At 52.1% G+C, this 19,076-nt stretch overlaps 3 protein-coding genes across 5 annotated transcripts; 1 reads left to right on the top strand and 2 right to left on the bottom strand.

The window, feature by feature from the left end:
- The first annotated feature begins 784 nt into the window (after positions 1–784).
- On the top strand, positions 785–10,279 carry LOC101066519 (GRAM domain-containing protein 2B). Its single transcript, XM_029827826.1, has 13 exons — positions 785–977; positions 6,121–6,288; positions 6,648–6,714; positions 6,791–6,863; positions 6,933–7,036; positions 7,135–7,233; positions 7,316–7,387; positions 7,469–7,534; positions 7,615–7,711; positions 7,808–7,891; positions 7,968–8,073; positions 8,163–8,270; positions 8,430–10,279. Exons 1-13 carry the CDS (start codon positions 886–888, stop codon positions 8,446–8,448), a joined length of 1,155 nt encoding a protein of 384 aa, XP_029683686.1. The 5' UTR covers positions 785–885; the 3' UTR covers positions 8,449–10,279.
- Positions 10,280–10,653: 374 nt separating this feature from the next.
- lim2.2 (lens intrinsic membrane protein 2.2) lies at positions 10,654–12,460 on the bottom strand. Its single transcript, XM_011614987.2, has 5 exons — positions 12,422–12,460; positions 11,551–11,773; positions 11,167–11,307; positions 10,943–11,077; positions 10,654–10,797 (listed from the first exon to the last, which is right to left on the bottom strand). The coding sequence occupies exons 2-5, from the start codon at positions 11,726–11,728 to the stop codon at positions 10,727–10,729; spliced, it is 525 nt and encodes a 174-aa protein (XP_011613289.1). The 5' UTR covers positions 11,729–11,773; positions 12,422–12,460; the 3' UTR covers positions 10,654–10,726.
- Positions 12,461–12,672: 212 nt separating this feature from the next.
- On the bottom strand, positions 12,673–19,065 carry LOC101066289 (WD repeat-containing protein 47-like). 3 transcript variants are annotated; one of them, XM_029827823.1, is made up of 16 exons: positions 18,927–19,065; positions 18,286–18,485; positions 18,128–18,211; positions 17,956–18,040; positions 17,569–17,877; positions 17,058–17,497; positions 16,660–16,756; positions 15,789–15,961; positions 15,481–15,714; positions 15,277–15,352; positions 15,028–15,185; positions 14,785–14,954; positions 14,530–14,700; positions 14,231–14,362; positions 13,940–14,158; positions 12,673–13,866 (listed from the first exon to the last, which is right to left on the bottom strand). In XM_029827823.1, exons 2-16 carry the CDS (start codon positions 18,441–18,443, stop codon positions 13,724–13,726), a joined length of 2,649 nt encoding a protein of 882 aa, XP_029683683.1. In that variant the 5' UTR covers positions 18,444–18,485; positions 18,927–19,065; the 3' UTR covers positions 12,673–13,723. The 3 variants fall into 3 exon arrangements, with proteins under 3 accessions (XP_029683683.1, XP_029683684.1, XP_029683685.1); XM_029827824.1 differs by having other exon boundaries at positions 18,286–18,459; positions 18,927–19,061; XM_029827825.1 differs by having other exon boundaries at positions 18,286–18,463; positions 18,927–19,057.
- Between the last annotated feature and the right edge of the window lie 11 nt (positions 19,066–19,076).

The following is a 19,076-nucleotide window of genomic DNA, read 5'->3' as shown; positions in this document are numbered from 1 at the left end:
ATCCTAAAGGGTGCAGCAGTCGGGCATCAGCGTGACTACAATGTGACTCTTTCCAAGCTAAACTTTGGCCCTGCGTCCTCTTCTGTTTGAGCTTGAACCACACGTTGTTTATAGGAGGTGTGTGTGTGGGGGGGTGTGGGTGTTAAATCTTTGCCCGTTGTTGCATATTTGTCACAAGTTTGCATTCATGTAAAAACCCCAAACGGGCAGACAACGAGCTTCACCTCCCTTGTGTGAACACCAGAAATGCAGTTGCTGCCTTCCTCATTTTGAGTCTCATTTCCTACTGAAGGGTGCCCGCATACATTTTATACTGGTGTGCAAATGGATAAATGTATTGGGGACATGGCCTAAGGAAACTTTCTGTGCAAATCTATAGTATTAGCATGCAAAATACAGGCCCAAACTGTATTGCCCCACCCAATAGAATTTTTTTCTGTCATTTTCTGCTAAATACACAGTATGACGTGGCACAAATAAATGCTGTGGGGGTCTTACTAAATCCTTGTTTTGTACATATACTACACGTTTATCTTACGCGTTAATTATTGATTAAAAGCCCTTGTAAAGCAACAATAACAAGGTGCACAAGGTTGTATTGGTTTTTAAAGGGACCACCCCAGTGCCATATAAGGTAATGGGCGGTCGCGGTGGGCCAACTGCTTCCTTCCTATTGGCCAGCTTGTCTGACATGACGGTTTTTCGTCGCGTTGTTCTCAGCGCTGATTGGCTGAGAGACTTGGTCCGATTTGGGCTCATTATGGTAATCAGGCGGGATGTGGTAAGGAGGGGAGAAGGGGTCCAAAGCCGAGGCTACGCAAGAGCGGCGGAGTTTGGCGTGGAGCGTCGTTTCTTCAGGAGCCGACGACTCTGGCTGAGGGAAGGATGCTTGAAAACAAGAGGGAGAGGTTGAAAACCTTCCTCAGGAAGATCGACGAGAAGGCCGTTATCAGGATCAAGCACTTCATGAAGGAGAGGTGAGGGAATGAGTGTGCCTAGCACAGCCGCTATCTGCCGGCGAGCATCATCAACAGGGTGGATGCTAATGGTTAGCACTGCGATCTTTTCACCCTCTTTCCGGTAACTGGGTTGCATTTACATTAATGCAATTTGTGAACCCAATGACTGACATATATATATACGTGGGGGTGTATATTGCGCTTTCATTTTTAAAATGTGTGCAATGGTAGAAAGCGTCTTTCAATTGAAAGCTAGTGTTAGCATGCTACCCGTCCGTACGTCATGTGATGATGCCATTGAAAGGCACTTTAGCTAACGCTGAGCAATATTTAACTCTAGAAGCATTTATAATGGAGATCCAAACGGCGAAGGTCTCAGAATAAAGCCACGGCATCTTCAGATGACGTTTGCTGTGGGTGTCACTGCCATTTTAAGGCTCTTTTTGTTTCATTAAACTTGTTACGTCGTTGGCGGATGTAGTCATTGATCAGGCTGCTGATGACGTCCGCGTTTGATATAATCGATTTAACACGATGACACATGAGCTGCCTTCATCGCACATCTTGCCAAAATTGGAATTAACCCCAGAGTGGGCCACATATCAGGGGATTCTTTTCACGGGTTGTCTATTTAAATGTAGTGCTTGCTACATACGTCTCGATTCTTTGGCTTTTACCTGTTTTAGAATGCTAAGGGCCACTTCTGATCCGGCCTGTGCACAATTCCTCTCATTATCATGGATGATCTTGGCTTTGGGAATCCAGGGCCTGAAGCACCACATTAAGTCAGTCTGCAGGTCCTCTCTCTGGCCTCAGTGAAACCCTTTGGCACAGCATCAGTTTTCTCAGAAAACTCTATTTTTAGCCACCACCATTTGACCACAGGTGATACAGTGTTATAGAGATGTTCACAGTGGGTGCTCTTCATCCTTTGAGCTTTTTGTTTCATTTTCCTCCCCTTAGACAGCAGCTGAAGGACTTTGAGAGCCCCCGCTAATTGGCCGCGGCCTTGTTGTTATCAGTATAGCTGTATTATGGTATGTGAGGAGATTAGCTCTTTCTCCAACAGACACATGAGATAGGAGGTCCTTGGTGAGTGCTGAGTCTATAAATACAGCTGTCGTCCAAGGGGGTGCATGTTGCATATGGACATTGCTTCATGGAGAAGCTAATTCACCGTTTCACGCGGCGTGTGTATTTAAGTAGAGAAGAACCTGGTATTGCTGGACGGTTTGTTGAGATAGAGCTTCCTGGAATAGTCTGGGCGGGGCAGCTCCGCAGGCGTTCTGTTGGATCCAGGATGAGGTTCCCGGACGGGGGAAATTTGCTGCTGTGGGCCCGGAATGTCATGTTTAAAATATGAGATTTAGAGAAGCACGTGTGCAGCGCCACTAAACGAAGCGTCCCCTGCTGAACCGCTGCCCGCGGTGGCTATCGCAGGTCGGCGTTATCGACCGCACCTCTGGCCTTGTCACGCAGCCCGGTCAAAGGTTGCACGGCTGCACGGCGCTTTCACCGGGACAAATGCCAGGAAATATTTCGGTTTCATTTGCCCCGAGCGGTTGTTTGCAATCTTATCTTAACGTGTGACGTGAAGCATGTCGGTGTTCTGGTTGAATAGCATGCTAACGCTTGATATCCTGGTGAGTGGGAGCTCTCTGGACAGGAAGCCGCGCGTGGAACCCAGAGTTAAACACTCCGACTATAACCTCAGTTGCGGTTATCCTGTCTTTTGGCTTGGCCTACTTTCGACTGAACCAAACGCTGTCTGAGTCAGGCGAGAGTTTTCCTGTCTTTGTCAGACCGGATCGGCCTCTCTCGGCTTCACTTTGCCTGGTCGCTTCGAAGAAAAACCTCTTTCAGCGGGCGCAGAGGAAGTGGAGGGAGCTGCTGCGCACACCAGGCCACATGACCCACCACTCAGGCACACACAGTCTCATTTGCTAACACACACATGCACACACACGCACACACACACACACACACACACACACACACACACACACACACACACACACACACACACACACACACACTGTTCCACTTGGCGAATGCACATGCCGATCGAGTCCTGGCGGTGAGTGGGGCACAGAGCCCTCCTTTTTGGACCGCTCTCTTCATGCTGACACACATATAAAGGCATAATCCTGCACAGTCTAGCCATTAAAATGTGGGTTAGCCTCCCTCGTCTGTGTTTGTGGTCGTTTAGGATTCTAACTTCTCCCCCAGTCTGATTTACACAAAAATACGTCAACTTGACAAAGAAATATTCCGCTCTAGAGGGTGGGACCCTCCTGCGAGGTAATGGGATGGAGATTGTAGCAGGCGTACGCCCTTAAGACTTCGGAAGACTTCAGTCTTGCTGACGTCGCCTCAGGGCACCAAATAAATCCATCATAACTCCAGGAAATTTAAGCTATTGGGAGGAACCCCCCCCCCCCCATAAACGAATGATTTTGGCTAGCTTCAGCAATGGTTGTGTGTTCATGTGACCCGGTTCCTGTGACGGGGGTTAGAACCACGCAGGACTTGTGACTGCAGGTCTATATCTGGCACAGCGGCTGGTGTGGTGACGTCACGCGCACAGAAAGAGTTGATGATCTCTCAGCTGATGAAACAAGCTGCACGTAGCGCCCGCAGCGCCAACGTATCGACTGTTTAAGCTTTTATCCACAGCTTCCCCTACTCCCAGTCTAACGCAAACATTCGGCTGCGATGGGCCCATTTACACCAAGCACAAAGACCCTGAACACAACAGTTGTCATGGGTATTGTGCCGTCAACTTTAAAAGCCGTCCCCTGGTTTTTAATGACAATAGGCCATTGTTGCTTCTCCTCCAGTCAGAGTGACCTGGCAGTGTAACCCTTTCCCCCCGCGTTTCCACTGGTTACCCCCAGCTGTTGTAGCATTTAAACGCAAAAAGGGTGAACAAAGCCTGGGAGGGCCTTCCAGGCTCCAACAGCCCCCCCCCCCCTCCGAACCCCAGCCAGCCATTATTTCCTCTCCTTGTTCTCACCCGCATTCCTGCTGCACTTCAGGCACTATCTTTACCTTTAGCTCATCCGGACGTGGAACCCTGGCAGTAAAACAGACCTTTACACCCCGTCCAAGACGGCTGGCGGTCAGACGCGGCTACAAAAGCTCAGCTTGGCGGCTGCAGCGGCCAGCAAAGGCATCATCCAGGCGGCGGAGGATGAAATTTTGATCATGGAGAAAGGGAAGGAGTTGTTAAACAGGGAGAACGCTGGGGCTAGCGAGGCCCACCGGCCCCGGGATCAGGGGAGGTAAGAGAAATAGCCCGTTTCTGCTTTTCATACAGAGCGCCCGGTGTTTGGAGAACGCTCTTAAATAGTTTCTCGCCACCCTGTGGAGGGGCCAGTCTGTTAAAAGCTACTTTCTCTCCAATTGTCACCTGATCCTCTTATAAAAGTTATAAATTATGAAGCTGCAGAGTGGTGACGGATCAAAGCTCACGATCACCAGACCCTGCTTAGGTAATCCAGTTATATCCAGATCTGGGGGAGATAAGGACGCGCGTCGCGTTAATCAGTAAAGGAGAAAACATCGTATGCGGCCGTATTAGCCAAGAATGAGCGGATTGTGATGCCAGCGTGGCCTCGGGGGGCCTGTTTTTGACCCCTTTTCAGACATTTCTCATCTGGCTTCCCGTCAGATGTTGTGATACGATGCTGAATGTGGAAACGTGTCAAAGGTCAAGGTCTCCGCAGGCCAATAAACGTCTGTTCCCGGCAGTCCTCCTCCCGCTGTAAACGCAGCAGCGTCATAGGCGGCCCGCTTTTGTTCTCCACACCGTAAACATTTATGAGGATTTTTTATTTTAAACCGTCCTTAAACATCGGCCATTTTTCTCCCTCTCACTTTTTTCAGCTGTGTTTCAGCATCGTTATATCGCATCCCCGGCCATAAATGACGGAGGACTTTCCGGTGTAATTAGTGTCTGGGTCGGTCGCTGGTGCAGCACAGACGTTTTCAGGTACCAATTAATCAAAGTTCCAGCCTGCGTGGGAAAATCTCAACCGTTTCATTTGCTATTCCTCTGTAAAGAACAGGAAGTGGCTTCGGCGCGACCTTGTGAAGGGTGAAACCTGCTGTGCAGGAAGTCACCAGGAAACGGGTCGCGCCTATATTGCTCTATACGTAAAGTTTTATCAGCAGGCCGAGAGGTCATTGATTATGAAAGACGTTGCGTCAGCGCGTTTGTAAAAGTCAAATCTCCCAGATGAGGTTAATCTAACGCAACGCTAATAGAACAAAGTGAGAGTGAACAAAGAGCACCAGATCATATAACGCGGGTGTGTGTGTGTGTGTAATTTCTCATAAGTCAGCCTGACTGGACACCTGAGAGACGTCTCAGCGGGTCCTGAGGACACTGTCCTGACGCGGAGACGAGCTCTGAGTGGAAGATTTTCACACATCACTGCTTTGTTTTTCTTTTTTCTAACAAGTCTCTGCCTGTGTGTGTGTGTGTGTGTGTGTCACGCTTGTTTGCCTCCGGGGGCGTGGTCTGGAGCTTGACGTCACTCGCTACGGAGTGTCACACCATTCTCAACGTGCAGCAGCTTCCTCTTTCCCTGGCAGAGTCGTGCAGCAGCAACAGGAAGCGTTTTCTTCTGACAGGATGGGAGGGAGGACTTGACCAAGTCTCTTTAGAGGTCCGGCCGGCTGGCAGCTTCCTGCGTCGCGTTTTGCTCAGGTGGATTTCAGACTGCAGATAACAGAGTTTGGGTTTGGGCCCCCCCACCTCGGAGGGAAATGCCTACCGTCAGTAGGTACATGAGTCTGCGCTCATCGAAGCGGTTTAAAGTTACCAGGTGAGCTTGATTCTGCCTCGCTCAGATGGTCGGCTTTCTTCTTTAGTGGGTTGTGTTGTTGTTTGTTGTCTTTAGTGGCAGGTTTGTTTTCTTTTAAACGGTTTTTGAATGAGGGCAGAGTTTGTTTTACAAATGTGGCTGTAGACAAATGGCGTTGTCAGTTTGACGGGCAGGAATGTAGGTCGGCTTACTGGAAACGCTCCCGTTTCCCATCAGTCCGCCGAAACCGGACCGGACCAGTCGGATCAGAGCAAGCCCTGGACAACGTTATGTCTTTCTTTTTTTTTTTTTAAACGTGTCCCCCCCTCCCTCTCTGGGTTCTCCAGCAGCTACCCTGTGGAAAGCGGCGGTGGCGGGCTGCCAGCCAAGGTGAAGAAAAGCAGGACCAGCAATGGCAGCGTCAAGACAGTGGAGACGAGGAAATCTCTGAGCCTGGAGGCGGCCCAGCTGGAGCTCCAGCAGCAGCAGAAAACCCTCAGCAGACAAGTGGCCGTCAGGTAGGACGTCTAGAACAAAGCTGTTTCAACGTCACAAGACCCGACGCGCGCCCCAGCTGCTGTGTTGTGACTCGCACATGATGGCGCATTTCCACATGCTGGAGGAGCGCGTCTGCAGCGGCCCTCGAAAAGAATCGCTGCGCAGCGTGACCTCCGTGGCATGAGATGAGAGTCATGTGACCACCCATTCTTTTTTTTTTTCCGTTCCCATGAGTCTGACTGCAGCCAAATTTAGTGCTGAGTTCACCAGCGTGCAGCTGGACGCCCGAGTCGGGGTTCCTGTGTTCAGATGGAAGCGCTCTCTTCCATTAGGAGACACGGTTTTAAAGTGACGGCTGTTTGTTCTTGTTTACTTCCAGCAGGTCTCAGACGTTCGAAGTGGACAGCAGAAGCTTGGAGAGGAGCGAGAGCACCGGCACCAATAGCGTGAGTCGTCCTCGCCGCCCGCCGGGCTCCTGCTTCTCGCCACGTCTGACTCTTCCGCTGTGTCGTCTCTTTTTAGAGTTTCATCAAGCACCAGAAAACGTTCCAGCAGCTGTTTCCCGACATCGGCAAAGAAGAAGAGTTGATACACTGTAAGTTGAGCGGCGGAGCGGCTGATTTCTGCGGGCGGCGTGACACTAAGCGTCCTTCTCTCCCCTCAGCGTACGTGTGCGCCCTGCAGAAGGAGGTGCCCTACCACGGCCGGCTCTACGTCACCGAGGCCCACGCCTGCTTCTACTCCTCCGTTTTGCTCAAGGACACGAAGGTAAACTGAGGTTTCGCGTGCTGCGATTGAGGCGCCGCCTCCATCTTTGACCCAGGTGACCTTTGACCTGGCCTACATCTTCCCGTTGCCCCCTGCAGGTCGTTATTCCACTTTGTTCCATCCACATCGTGAAGAAGCAGAACACGGCGCTGCTGGTCCCCAACGCCTTGTCCATCCGCACCTCCAACGGAGACAAGGTGAGTTTGGCGTTGCCGAGCAACGGCAGGCTGCTTCTGGTCGCCGTGGCTAATTCCTTCTGACTCCCTTTTGATCGTTTAGTTCCTGTTTATGTCGCTGCGGAACAGAGAGAACTGCTTCCAGCTGCTGCGCTCGTTATGTCCGCAGATAGAGGTGAGTTACCCGCCCGTCGCCGCGGCGACATGTCCCCGACGCTCCCGTGCAGCATGCTCATTCATGAAATTGTCCCTGCAGGACCGCAGCACCAACAGCAGCCCCGTCTTCTCCCCTGAGAACAGCTTCGACAAGAGCAAACTCGTGGTACGAGTCCCCCGACAGTATGTAGCAGAGGGTTCGACCCGCTCGCACGGGGTGACGTCATTCTGTCCGTGTCCCCACAGAACACCAGCCTGTCCAGTCTGGACGACAGCGTGGACCAGTTCGACGGCTCCGAGTCGCAGTCTTCGCAGCACCAGCCTCTGCAAAAAGCACACAGAGGTCAGAGGTCACGCCGGTTGTTTCTAACCCACCTCCTTAATTCATAGTAGTAGCGCGCTAACGCCCCGTCCCCGTCTCGTCCCGTCCCTCCTGCAGTGTCCAGTGCCAACGGCTCGGCTTTTAGGAGCTTCCCCGCGCAGCGGAGCGACACCTCGTCCTCGGAGGAGCTGTCGGTATCAGGTAAGGAGCCCAAAAAGACGCGGCGGTCGAAGGGTCCGTGGACGCGTCCTCACAGCGTCTCCGCTTGCTCCCCCAGGGTCCAGTGGATCGTGGGTTTGGAATGTGACGGAAAAGGCCAAATCCCTGCTGGTTCAGAGAGAGGCCAGCACCCTCAACACTTTACTCTTCATTTACTTGATTCTGTGAGTTGCAGCCGCGTCCTGTCCTCGCCTTCCTGCCCTTTATTCCATCACGTTATCTCCCCGCGTGCTAATCTGCTGATCTGTTTCAGGGTTGTGCTGCTGCTCTTGTCTTCTGGCTACATCGGGTTACGCATCGTAGCCCTGGAGGAGCAGTTGACGTTGCTGGGGGCTCTACCCGAGTTCACCTTACAGAGCGGGTAAAAGCTCTTTTCCCATATTGCCGTGTTTCAGACACACCCTCAACGGCGGTGGCGAGAATGCGAATGTCGTTTAATTGCATCATCGCTGCCAAACAGGGTTTGGTTTGTTTTTGTTAGCCGCCGCTCAGCTGCGTCTCTCCTGCTCTTTGCCCGCAGGTGCCACCAAGACACATAGCAGCGGGGGGGGACGGAAGCAGAGATGGGCTGACTCCTGCCCGGAGGAAGGATCGGGCCTTTTTCCGCCAGAACACAGCGGGAGAACAGTCCCGTCCCCGGAATACCGCGCACCCGGCTCGGCCTCTTCTGTTGGCCAGAGGACAAAGAGCCAACCTGTGCAATTTCAGAGGCGACACGTTAACTCGAAGGGCTCTCCTTCCTACGCGGTTTCGCACGGAGCGACGCCAAAAACGCGCGCGCACACACACACACACACACACGCTGCCTGGCTGCAGCGTCTCGTCTCTTTGAAACCAAAGCCACCTGGCTCTAATGTACGTGACCCGCGCTGGTGTCGCTGTCCCCCGTCCCTGGGACACACTCTCCTCCCTGAGCATGCGCTCTGAACAGGGCTCCACCAACCAGCATCAGCCTGCTTTAGCGCTTCTGATTATACCTCAACACCAGACGCAGTGCGACGCACAGCCAAAGATGCACACGGTGCACGTCTTTTGCACGAGCGCACAGATTCTCTCTTTCCGCTCTGATCTCTGGGGCCTGTACCGGCCCGTCTGTCCTTTTCACCGCTGAGGCTCTTTGAGTCGAAATGACGACGGCGGCTGAAACGTGTCGGATCCGACCGCCTCGATTTTCTTGTTCTTTCTCTCAATGCTTACAATATGCCAGTTTCATGCTTTTGGGGGGGGCGTTTCCCAGCGCCGTCAATGCACAAAAGCGTAGTACACTAGGTCGGAAGCATGTTGCCTCGGAGACGTGTTGTGTATTTTTTATGGCTTTTTTAAAGGGTAGATTTAAGACTCGGTGCAGGCGTGACGTGCGATCCGGCGCCGCACCTGCTAACGGCCGATGTTCCTCTCTGACAGGCCAACTGACCCTTCCAGAAATTTCAGTTCAAGTACTGTAGCACCAATAATGTGTGTTTAATATTTATGTACGTGCCACACTTGCCTGATGCTCGTTCTTCTCGCCAAAGGAGGAGAACATCAGGTCCAAGTCAGGTTCTGAACTAGCGGTCCCGAAATTTCAGTATGCAAGAATTTATAAGAAAATATAAAGTTATGTGTCTGATTTTTTTGGGGGATTTTTTTTAATAGGAGCTTAATGTTTGTGGGAAAGAATAAGTGTGGGCTAAAATATTTGATGGATGAAACTCGAGAAAGAGCGCACTTTAAAAAGAGAATGTGAGGTGCCTGACGCGGTCCGAGAACCCGTTTCGGGTTAAATGGCAAAGCTGGAGTTGTTTGGGTTCCGGTGGTGCTAAAGATTTCTTTTAATGTCTTCACTCAGGGGTGATGGGTGCTGACCCGCCACGCGGTATTAAGTTGTCGTCATTTCAAAGTCCAATGTTCTGCATTGCAGGTTGTACGTTTGGGCCCAGTTGGTTTCCCAGAAGCCCCTTTTGTTTCAGTCATGGTCCATCTGACTTCACTCATTTGCATTTCAGAATCCTTTTTAAAAAAAATTTTGACCTGATAAGCATATCTACATCCAACGGTTCCACTCTAGACCTGACCGTTGGGTTTAATTTTGCTGCATCCAGTTTCCAGAATCACAAGAAGACGTTGAAAGTTTTCGTTGACGTGCTGTAGTGTCAGTTCTCATAGCGCCCCAGCAGGGGGCAGCACACACCCACTGTCATAGCAGAATCTAAATGACGAGGGCAGTATTTGTGTGGGTTTGCACTATTCAAAGTGTTGTAAATAATTTTGTATCGATTGTTATTGTCCTTAATTCTGCTATTGTCCTATATTTATTTGCATTCTGTGACAAAGTCATCTCTGTGAGAGGACTTTGCTATTGTTCAAAATAAATCCAATGTTGAAGTAACAGTTTGGCCACTTGGACTTTCTCAATAAAACCTTCGCAAGTTCAGACCCTAAGAAATACCCCCAATTATTAACACAAATAAATTTTCAGGGTGTTACTTCATTTGCATCTTAATTTTAGGCTATAAGCTAGTTATAAAATTAATTGCATATACGTACTTTATTGGTAACGATTTAAACATTTAGCTCAAAGGTGCTCGAATTTAATTGTGGCGCATTGGCTCCATCTAGTGGCCACTCTTGGTTACAAACGGGAAGACATTGTTTAACATACATATTCAGATTTTTGTTAATTCATTGGCTTGAATCTCGTAAATGAAAGCGTTTGTCGCTTCCGTGTTATGGTGGTTAATTTCTTTTTTTAAAGAAACACCTCCATTAACTGTGATTCTATTTATTGATTGATTTATTCTGCATTCAGTAGCAGCTCTTGGTTCCTGCGCTCCTCGTTCAGCTGTCTGGGCTGTTTGAAGGAGCGGGTTCTGCAGTCGTCCGCTGGTACGCGCACAGCTGGAAAACACCTGCAAGACAGTTGTTAAACTCATTCCGAGTCCCCCCCCCCCCCCCCCCCCCCCCCTTTGAAAAGCCCCAATTACACCCAGCACTTGAATGCAACATTTTTCGGGAAATTGATCATTTTTAAAAATAAAATAAATAAAGAAATACCTGCTGCGAAAGCCAATATGATGGCCACCCAGCCAATAATGTAAGACCAAGAAAAGCGCCAGTCCAAGAAGCGTTTTCCAAAAAAAGTGACGGTCACCCCGGTGTAGATCGCCAGCGCCAGAAGGGCGAGAAAACCTAGAAAGGGGGAGAAAGGGTCATCAGTGATCCTAAAACTGATGACGCAGCCGTCTCGGTTGCTGATGACGGTGCACCAGGTGTGTTACCTGACAGGAGCAGGGCGATGCCACCTGTGCGGACCCTCCTGTTCTTGGTGCCGTTGGTGAAGGCGCTCAGGCCGAGCACCACGCCGGCGAAGCAGCTCAGCACCGCCAGCAGCATGAAGGCCCGGGTGGCGTCCCAGAAGGCTGGACACGACAGAGATGAGGAGCACAAACGCCAAACACACGGGCACACACGGGCTCACCAAAACGGGCCTCCGCTCCTTGCGCATGCGCAAAGGTGCCCGCTCACATCGGTTTATGTCAATAATTTTGCGTTTGATGATTCGATGCCTGTTCTCGGCAACTGCTTTCAAATATCCTCTTTTTTTTAAACATTTTTGGAATCATTCCTTATTTCCGGCTGCAGTTGATCGTTTCTCCACTCACCGACAGTTATGGTGTGAGCGTGGCACTTGTGGTTGATGCAGAACCTCCAGAGCCCCTGGTTGGCGGAGCTGCCCGAGTACCGGTACTGCATCCAGAAGTCCGTTGCCGTGGAAACGATGAGAAGCACCAGGGCAGCCACGCCGCAGAGGGTGCCCCCTCCTGCCAAAGTGTAGAGCATCGCGGAGAAGCCGTGGGGAGCTCGGACCTCCTGAGCATTCAGCAACTGGACGGGACACAAAACGGGTCAAACCTTCACTGAGTGGATCAATCGATCGTCATGGATGATCAGAAATAAAGTGATCAGGGTGCATCAGCCAACGGCGTCAGACTATTCAGTGCTGTAAGTAACAGCGCAGTGAGCGACTCTTTCTTAGAATTCCTGTTTAAAAGTGACCAAACGCCAGGAATCAGCTCTCTTCTGTCCCCTTTGTCGCCGCTGAAAGTCCATAAGAAAGTGCTTTAATCTCCATGTTGTTAGGTGACAGCCATGCAGCGGAGCCAAACCTCTGGAGGACAATGAGCTTGCCCATCAGGCAGTTCGGGGGCCTTTGTTGGTCTCTAATTCCCCGCTGTGCACCACAATCAAAGCTGCCCAACACCGAGCAACTGAGCTGTCAGCAGTGTTGCTGTCACGGAGCCAGTCAGCCGGCCCGTCACTCTCTGCCTTTAACTTTCAGGGAGGAAAAAACACCCCCAAAAAACAGAATCGAATCCGATCCGAGCCAGCAAACTCCCAAATGGGGAGGAGCGGCTGCAGAGATGTCTCCAAACCTCCCTTTTCCGTGTCCACTTGTTCTCCGAAGCGGCTTGTTAGTCGTTTAACACAATTAAAAGCACATTTTGCATCACCCGCGTGCGGGTTTTCTGGTACCTGTGGATCGGCTGGTGTCTCTGCGGGGCTCTGCTGCCTCTAACAGTTCTACTGTCCTTTTAAGCCCCCAACCCCTGACCCGCATTGTCCACATCACAAAAGAGGGAAAGATCCAGTGCAACATGTGAGTTTTACTAAACCCCCCCGCCTCCAGCCCACTATTACCCATCTCTTACTGTCTCATTGTATATGACATTTGTTTCAGCCAAGATGTCAAATATAATTCAAACCGGTCAAGAAAGGACACAGATGCGATGGCACGTTGTAGCTTTATTTAACTTACAATTGGAACTTAAACGCATCGTTTCACCAGTGTGACCAGCGGTGGTTGAACTGGCGACGGGAATTTTGCCAGGTTGCGGCGTAAAACGGAACACTGATACGTCTCCCTCCACTTTCTGCATAGATTTCAGATCTTTTGTTCTTCAGGCTTCTGTATTTTGGTCATTTTTGTGCAGGGTAACATCATTCTGAGGTTAAACTCCGCGTTGCCACTGGAAACCTGCGTGTTAAAACGATGCGTTCAGGGACTCGACCTTTGTGTTTCTTCGTGCAACGTGACCACTGAATTTAGCCTCGGTTTTACAGTGACAATATCCACAAAATATACCAAAAATAAAGTGCAGGCAGTTAATGCATCCAGAAATTCTCTATAAACACTACAAAAAGGCACGTTATGACATGAAAACTCCAAACGCAGGTGCTTTCTAGAGCAGCGCGTCCTTTAGAACCAACAAGTTTTTGCCGTCTTGCGTTACCGTCCCCCTGACCAAAATATAGATATTTATCATGAAAAAGGAAAGAAAGACCATGAGGTGTGCTTGCAGTGAACTCAGTCATGGCTCTCCACACCTGTCAGTCATATTTACACTCCCACCGCAGTGGATCTCTAATCTTCATGTTCTATTTACAAGACCTAAACAAAGAAACAGGCACGGAAGCTCACATCAGTTCTAAACAGAAGCACAAACATTAAAAATATTCAAATGCAACGCTTCTTCTCATGTGTTTGAAAATGTTCGCGTTGGTCTCCGCTGACGCCGCACACGTGAAAACACCGATTTGCTGCAGCTCCAAACGGTTGAAGACAAAAACACAGATCATCTGATGACAGAGGAGGCAGCGGCCTCGCTCGCTGCCCCCTGGTGGCAGAGTGCGGCAGGAGCATAAGCTCCACCCCCTCAGTTATTTCCTCGGTTACGTGGATGGTCCCAGTGGCAGTTATGCAGATGCTATTTTGGCCTAGCTAAAATCCCAGATCAGTGGTTTGTGAGTACCCAGCAGTGGAACGAGCAGCGTCTCTTAGCCTTTAGCGCCCCAGAGCACGACGGTCCGATCGGCGGAGGAGGAGAGGAAGGTCTGATCGTGGGGGTGCCATCGACACTGGATCACCTTATCCCAGTGCTCTCCTGCCACTGTCTGTGGGAGGGGCTTCGTGAGGTCACCTGCGGTTAAGAACAGGTGTATGACCGACGTGTTTTGTCGTGGATTTACAGCTTTTTTTTTTTTTTTTTTTACCTTGAAGGTCGCTGACGACGATCTTGTTGTCGTACGAGCCAGTGAGGAGATGATGGGCTCCGGGGGAGAAGCGCACCGATCGGATGTCGCTACCGTGGGGGCGGTACGTCTGCACAATACGCCCCCCCTTAATGTCGTACAGCATGCAGGTGCTGTCCTCCTGACCCGTGGCCAGCAAGCGGCCGCTGGGGTCCACCGCCACCGAGGCCACCGCGCTTCCTGTGTGAGAGGGGCCACAAAACGGGGATTTTTCAACGCACGTGAGGATCCAGGGGTCAGTCCGTCACTCACCTGAGCCGTGCAGAGACGTGCCCACGACTCGGACGCAGCTGGGCACTCGCAGGTCCCAGAACCGGACCGTCTTGTCCTGGGAGCCAGACGCGATCATCCACCCTCCCCAGGTGAACACAGTCAGGATGTGGCCTGTTGGAACGCAGTCGGTTAACGGAGAACAGCCGCTCGGCTCTGAGCACCGGGGCTCGGCTCGGAACACCGGGGCTCGGCTCTGAACACCGGGGCTCGGCTCTGAACACCGGGGCTCGGCTCGGAACACCGGGGCTCGGCTCGGAACACCGGGGCTCGGGTCGTACCAGTGTGGCCGCTCAGCGCGTGGAGCCCCTGCCCTCGCTGGCAGTCTGTGGTGTAGATGTTGCAGTCTCCGGCGCCCGCACTGATCAAGATGGACCCCCCGCTCTCGGGGCCCTCCATGAAGGCCAGGTCCCTGATGGTGCCGTCATGCATGCTGAACTCCAGGTCAGGCCCTTCGGTGAAAAAACACAAATCAAACCAGTGTGTCTGAGAAGTTCTGGAGCTGGAGCAGCGAGGCGGAGAGGCGCCCAGCGTACCGGTGGCGTTGCAGGTGTCGGCGCTGAAGGGCAGGACCTTGACAAATTTGTCATTGGAGCCGGTGGCCAACAGCTGCCCGCAGGGGCTCCAGGCCACGCAGTAGATGGAGCCCTTGTGGTGTTTGTTCCTCCTGAAGCGGACCGCCGGCTGCTTGGTGGTCCCGGGAGCGCTGATGGAACCAAAACAGGCAGAATAAGCGAGGCTAACGTGTGCACGGGAAGGCACCGACGCGCGATCCCCACCTAGGACTCAGCGTCTCCGGGTAGGCGCAGACTCTCAGGGTTTTGGAGTTGGAGCCCACGGCGTAAAGCGCTCCAGAGGGGTGGAAGGCCACGGCACGCACCGCCTGCGTGTCCTCCAGCTGGTGCACCCGCACGAACGGCGATCTGGGCTTTCCCGACTGAAGACGACCGGAAAAACCCGAAGACGCGAACATGAAACAGGGGTCACAAGACGTTTATGGACACAATAGCGGTGACGGTTCAACAGACCGGCTGGAAATTTCTCGTGACCGAGGAGCCAGAATCATCTTGTGCTTGTGAACGAGACCCCCTGATATGGTCAGCACTAATGAACACACACACACACACACACACACACACACACACACACACACACACACACACACACACACACACACACACATTAATAACAATCCTCCCATTTATTAAAAGTTGTTCCCTACAGATTCTCACCACTGACTGGCAGGAATTGGGGACTCGCTGAGGGGGGGTAAGTCGTGACATCCGGTCGTGAAGGGGGTGCTGCTGACCACCCTGCCCGGCTTGTCTCTCGGCGGTCCGGGGTCCGGGGTGTGGCAGGTGTCAGCTGTCACGACGGCGGCGTTCCCGGCCCGAGCCAGCTGCACCATGGCCTCGTCTCCTCTGGGGTCCAAGCCCACGTTCATCTCCTCCAGCTTCCGAATGGATCTAACAGAACACCTCCTTTAGTCCGTACAGGGACGCGGCTGCAGCCCCTCCCCCCCCGGCTGGGGTCTCCTCACCTGTTGAGGAAAGCCTCCGTCAGGTTGTTCTGGGTTCCATCCTGGGGCTTCACCCCTCCCTCCAGGAGCATCTGCTGGTAAAGCTGCTTCTGCTGCTGCTTCTGCTCCAGATGCTGCTGCACGCGGAGGCGCTGCCTGTGGTACTCCTGGATGTGCTCCGTGGTGTCGGGACGCTGGGTGCACGAAGAGGACGGCCAACGGAATCAATTAGCCCGGCCTGGCTTGGACTACTGCAACCGCTTCAGGTAATATTTAATTCATGCAGCCGATTAAACATGACTCCAAACACACACACACACACACACACTCGCACACTCGTCCTCTACTGACAACTCTTCAACTTCCAAGGCCAGCAACTCCATCATTCCACCCATAAAAAGTTTTCAAGGACCACAGTAGATCAGCAAGTCCCCAACGTCTTCCCGACCCCTGCTTCTCTCTTTCTCTATCACTTCTCTCTCTCTTTCTCAAACACACACACACACACACACAGAGGCTGGATGGAATTCGGGATGCATAAAAGTGAGTGATGATGGGAGCAGCGGGCCATCCTGGGTGTGACCGCACATCAAAAGAGATTATCTGTCTCCTGTGGCCGTGACCCACAGCCTCTTTGGCCAGGAGGGGGGGGTTGAAACGGTGCTAGGGTGACACGGACAGGTGTGGTGGAGAGCCAGAGAAGGATTTATATAGCAATGATGGAAAGGGGACATGGTTCAGGAGTTCAGGGGGAATGTGGTCTAATCTTTGAAATCTGTAGTAATGAGGAAAGAGGACAGACTGAGCAGGCAGGTGACCACCTACCTATTTAAAAAAAATCAATTAAAAAAACTGTTATTTTCTTTCTATTCATCCATTTCTTTTTGTGCACCTCATTTGTTTCTGCGCTGCTGGGGGGTCCTCCGTCTTTTCCAGGGGTCAAAGGTGTCCGTGTGGTGTTGGGTCCCGCCAGCACTTGTGGGTGTTTCCTATAGACATTAAACTTTGTCACTACATAATTACTGCAACGCAGACTGAGATGAAGAAAGCCAAAGTCGATACACTGTATTTAATGTGGCTAAGCATTCAATAAAAACACACAGCAGATGGCGATCATCAATTTTAGGCCACCTGCACACACTGATTTCAACCAGCAGGTGGAGCCAGAGAGTCGTTGACCAGGTTATATAGAATCTGTTCTCACAGATTTATTTATATGATTGTGACATTAGACTTTTGGACTTTGTGTGATGATAAACTTTAAACCTGTGCTCAAGCTTTTGCTCTCACCTCTCAGGTGAATCCTCCTGCTCGTGCACATTGTTCTCCACCAGACTCCGACTGAGTGCGGCTTTTGCGCTGGCCTCCGTCCCTCTCTTATCTTGAGCCGCCAGACCGTGAGACAGCCCGTCCAGAGCCGGGTTGAGGGAGCGAGACATGTAGGTGTCGGCCGAATGGGGCCTCTGCCGGTAAGGCGAGGTGGGGCAGGGCGACAGGCGGTTGATCAAGGGGGTGAGGAGGTCGGCGTGGCCGGCCTTGCCGGGCTTCACCAGGCGGTCCACGTGGATGCTGAGGGTCTTCTGCTGGAACGCGCAGGTGAATGCGCTCGGAGAGAGGTTCTGAAGCCAGGAGAGCAGCGACAGGTCCAGTTCATCGCAGCCGTTCCCGCAAAGCAAATCCACGCCAAGCAGCACCTCGCTCTCGGTGATCTCCTCGCCGGTCGCTTTGCTCTAGAGAAGAAGAAGAGGGTGATCTGCACGGACCAGGAGGGTAACACCCAGAGCTTCAGCTGGTGTTGTACCTGGCAGAACTCCACGCAGCACTCGTAGAGGATCCCTTTGATGAGCAGCTGGAAGAGGCGGTTCCCGCTGGCCCTGAAGCCCGCCTCACTCAGCTTCCTGTCAGCGGGGATGAATTCGGCCACCATGGAGCAGGCCTCCTCGAAGCAGTGGACCCGGGCGGTACTGGGATTCCAGTCTTTGAACTCAGCGTGGTGGGTGAGACGGGGCAGGGTCAGGAGGAGGCACAGCTTGCTGTAGTCCTCCTTGGTCGGACAGAACTCCTCCAGGCTGTGGAGACACTTGACGGCCTCCTGCATCGACAGCTCCAGCTGGGGTCCATGGAACGTTAGAGGTTAGAGGGAGGCCGGAGCTCAGCGTTCAGTAGCCGTGAGGGTGCAGTTACGTACATTCTGAGGGTCTTCAGCTGCAGACATGGCGTTATTCACACAGAGAGCTTCCAGGAACTTCTGTTTCATTATAATGAAGTGGAACCTGGAACCGGACATTTGTATATTGATATAAGACTTTTGCCCTGTGCTGATTTTGCACCAGGTGTCAGACTGTATCCAGGTGTCTCACCTTTTCTTCTCAAACTTCTCCATTCCCTCCAAAGGCTGAATGAACTGCATCACTTCCTCCCACTCGCCATCCAGGATGAGTTGCCTGATAAAAGAAGTCTTTAAATGCCCTCTCGGCCCAGACAAGGCCGCAACGGATCCCTCAGATCCGTCCTTTACCTGAGGAAGAGCATGTCGTCTGAGTAGAGTCCGTTGATGATGCCGCTCTCCTTCTCCAGGGCCAGCATGCTGATGTGCAGCTTCCTGGAGTTCAGGAAGTCCAGCACCACCTTGATCACCTCGGCCTCCTTGACGCTGATCGTCTCCTCGGGCGTCATGGCTACAGATGCTCAGCTGGCTTGCAGACAGACGAGAGACAGCTAAACAAGTGTTATTTCATATCACAACCTGAACCTCAATTTAACATTATTCAATGACACTACAATGTGCATCAGGGGCCACCGGTGCACATACATATTAAAGCAATTTTAATATATTTAGAGCAGAATTTCATTTAATCGCGGCCTCATGAGACGTAAGATGTCGTTCTTGCACCATCCACTGAGGTCTGAGCAGGCGGTGGCACCGCCCTGTTCTACCCGTCATCCATCTCTGCTCCCCCGCCTGAGACAACAGCAGGTCTGCGGCCCGCACCTGACATCCACGGCGGGAGCAGGACCGTCTGCATGCTCACACGCACGCACACACGGGCGTCTGTTGTGGGGGGAGACGTGCAAAAACAAGCACAAGCTGCCACCACATCAGCGAGGGGGTCTGAGCAGGACGCGCCGACGCGCCGCCCGGATTCCGCGCCAGCTCACCTGTCTGTCCGCGCCGCTTCTCACCGCCTGCGCTCCGCGAGTCAACCGAGTCCGCTACGGGTAGCCAGAGGGCTCGTTTCTGCGTGGAGTTGCCGGCCAGCACGAAGGTCGTTTGCGCTTTCTTTCGCGTACACAGATCACGGTTGCCAT

Source organism: Takifugu rubripes, chromosome 20 (assembly GCF_901000725.2).
Source record: "Takifugu rubripes chromosome 20, fTakRub1.2, whole genome shotgun sequence".
Classification (NCBI taxonomy): Eukaryota; Metazoa; Chordata; class Actinopteri; order Tetraodontiformes; family Tetraodontidae; genus Takifugu; species Takifugu rubripes.
The sequence above is the reverse complement of the archived record's forward strand: the minus strand, read 5'-3'. Positions and strand labels throughout refer to the sequence as shown.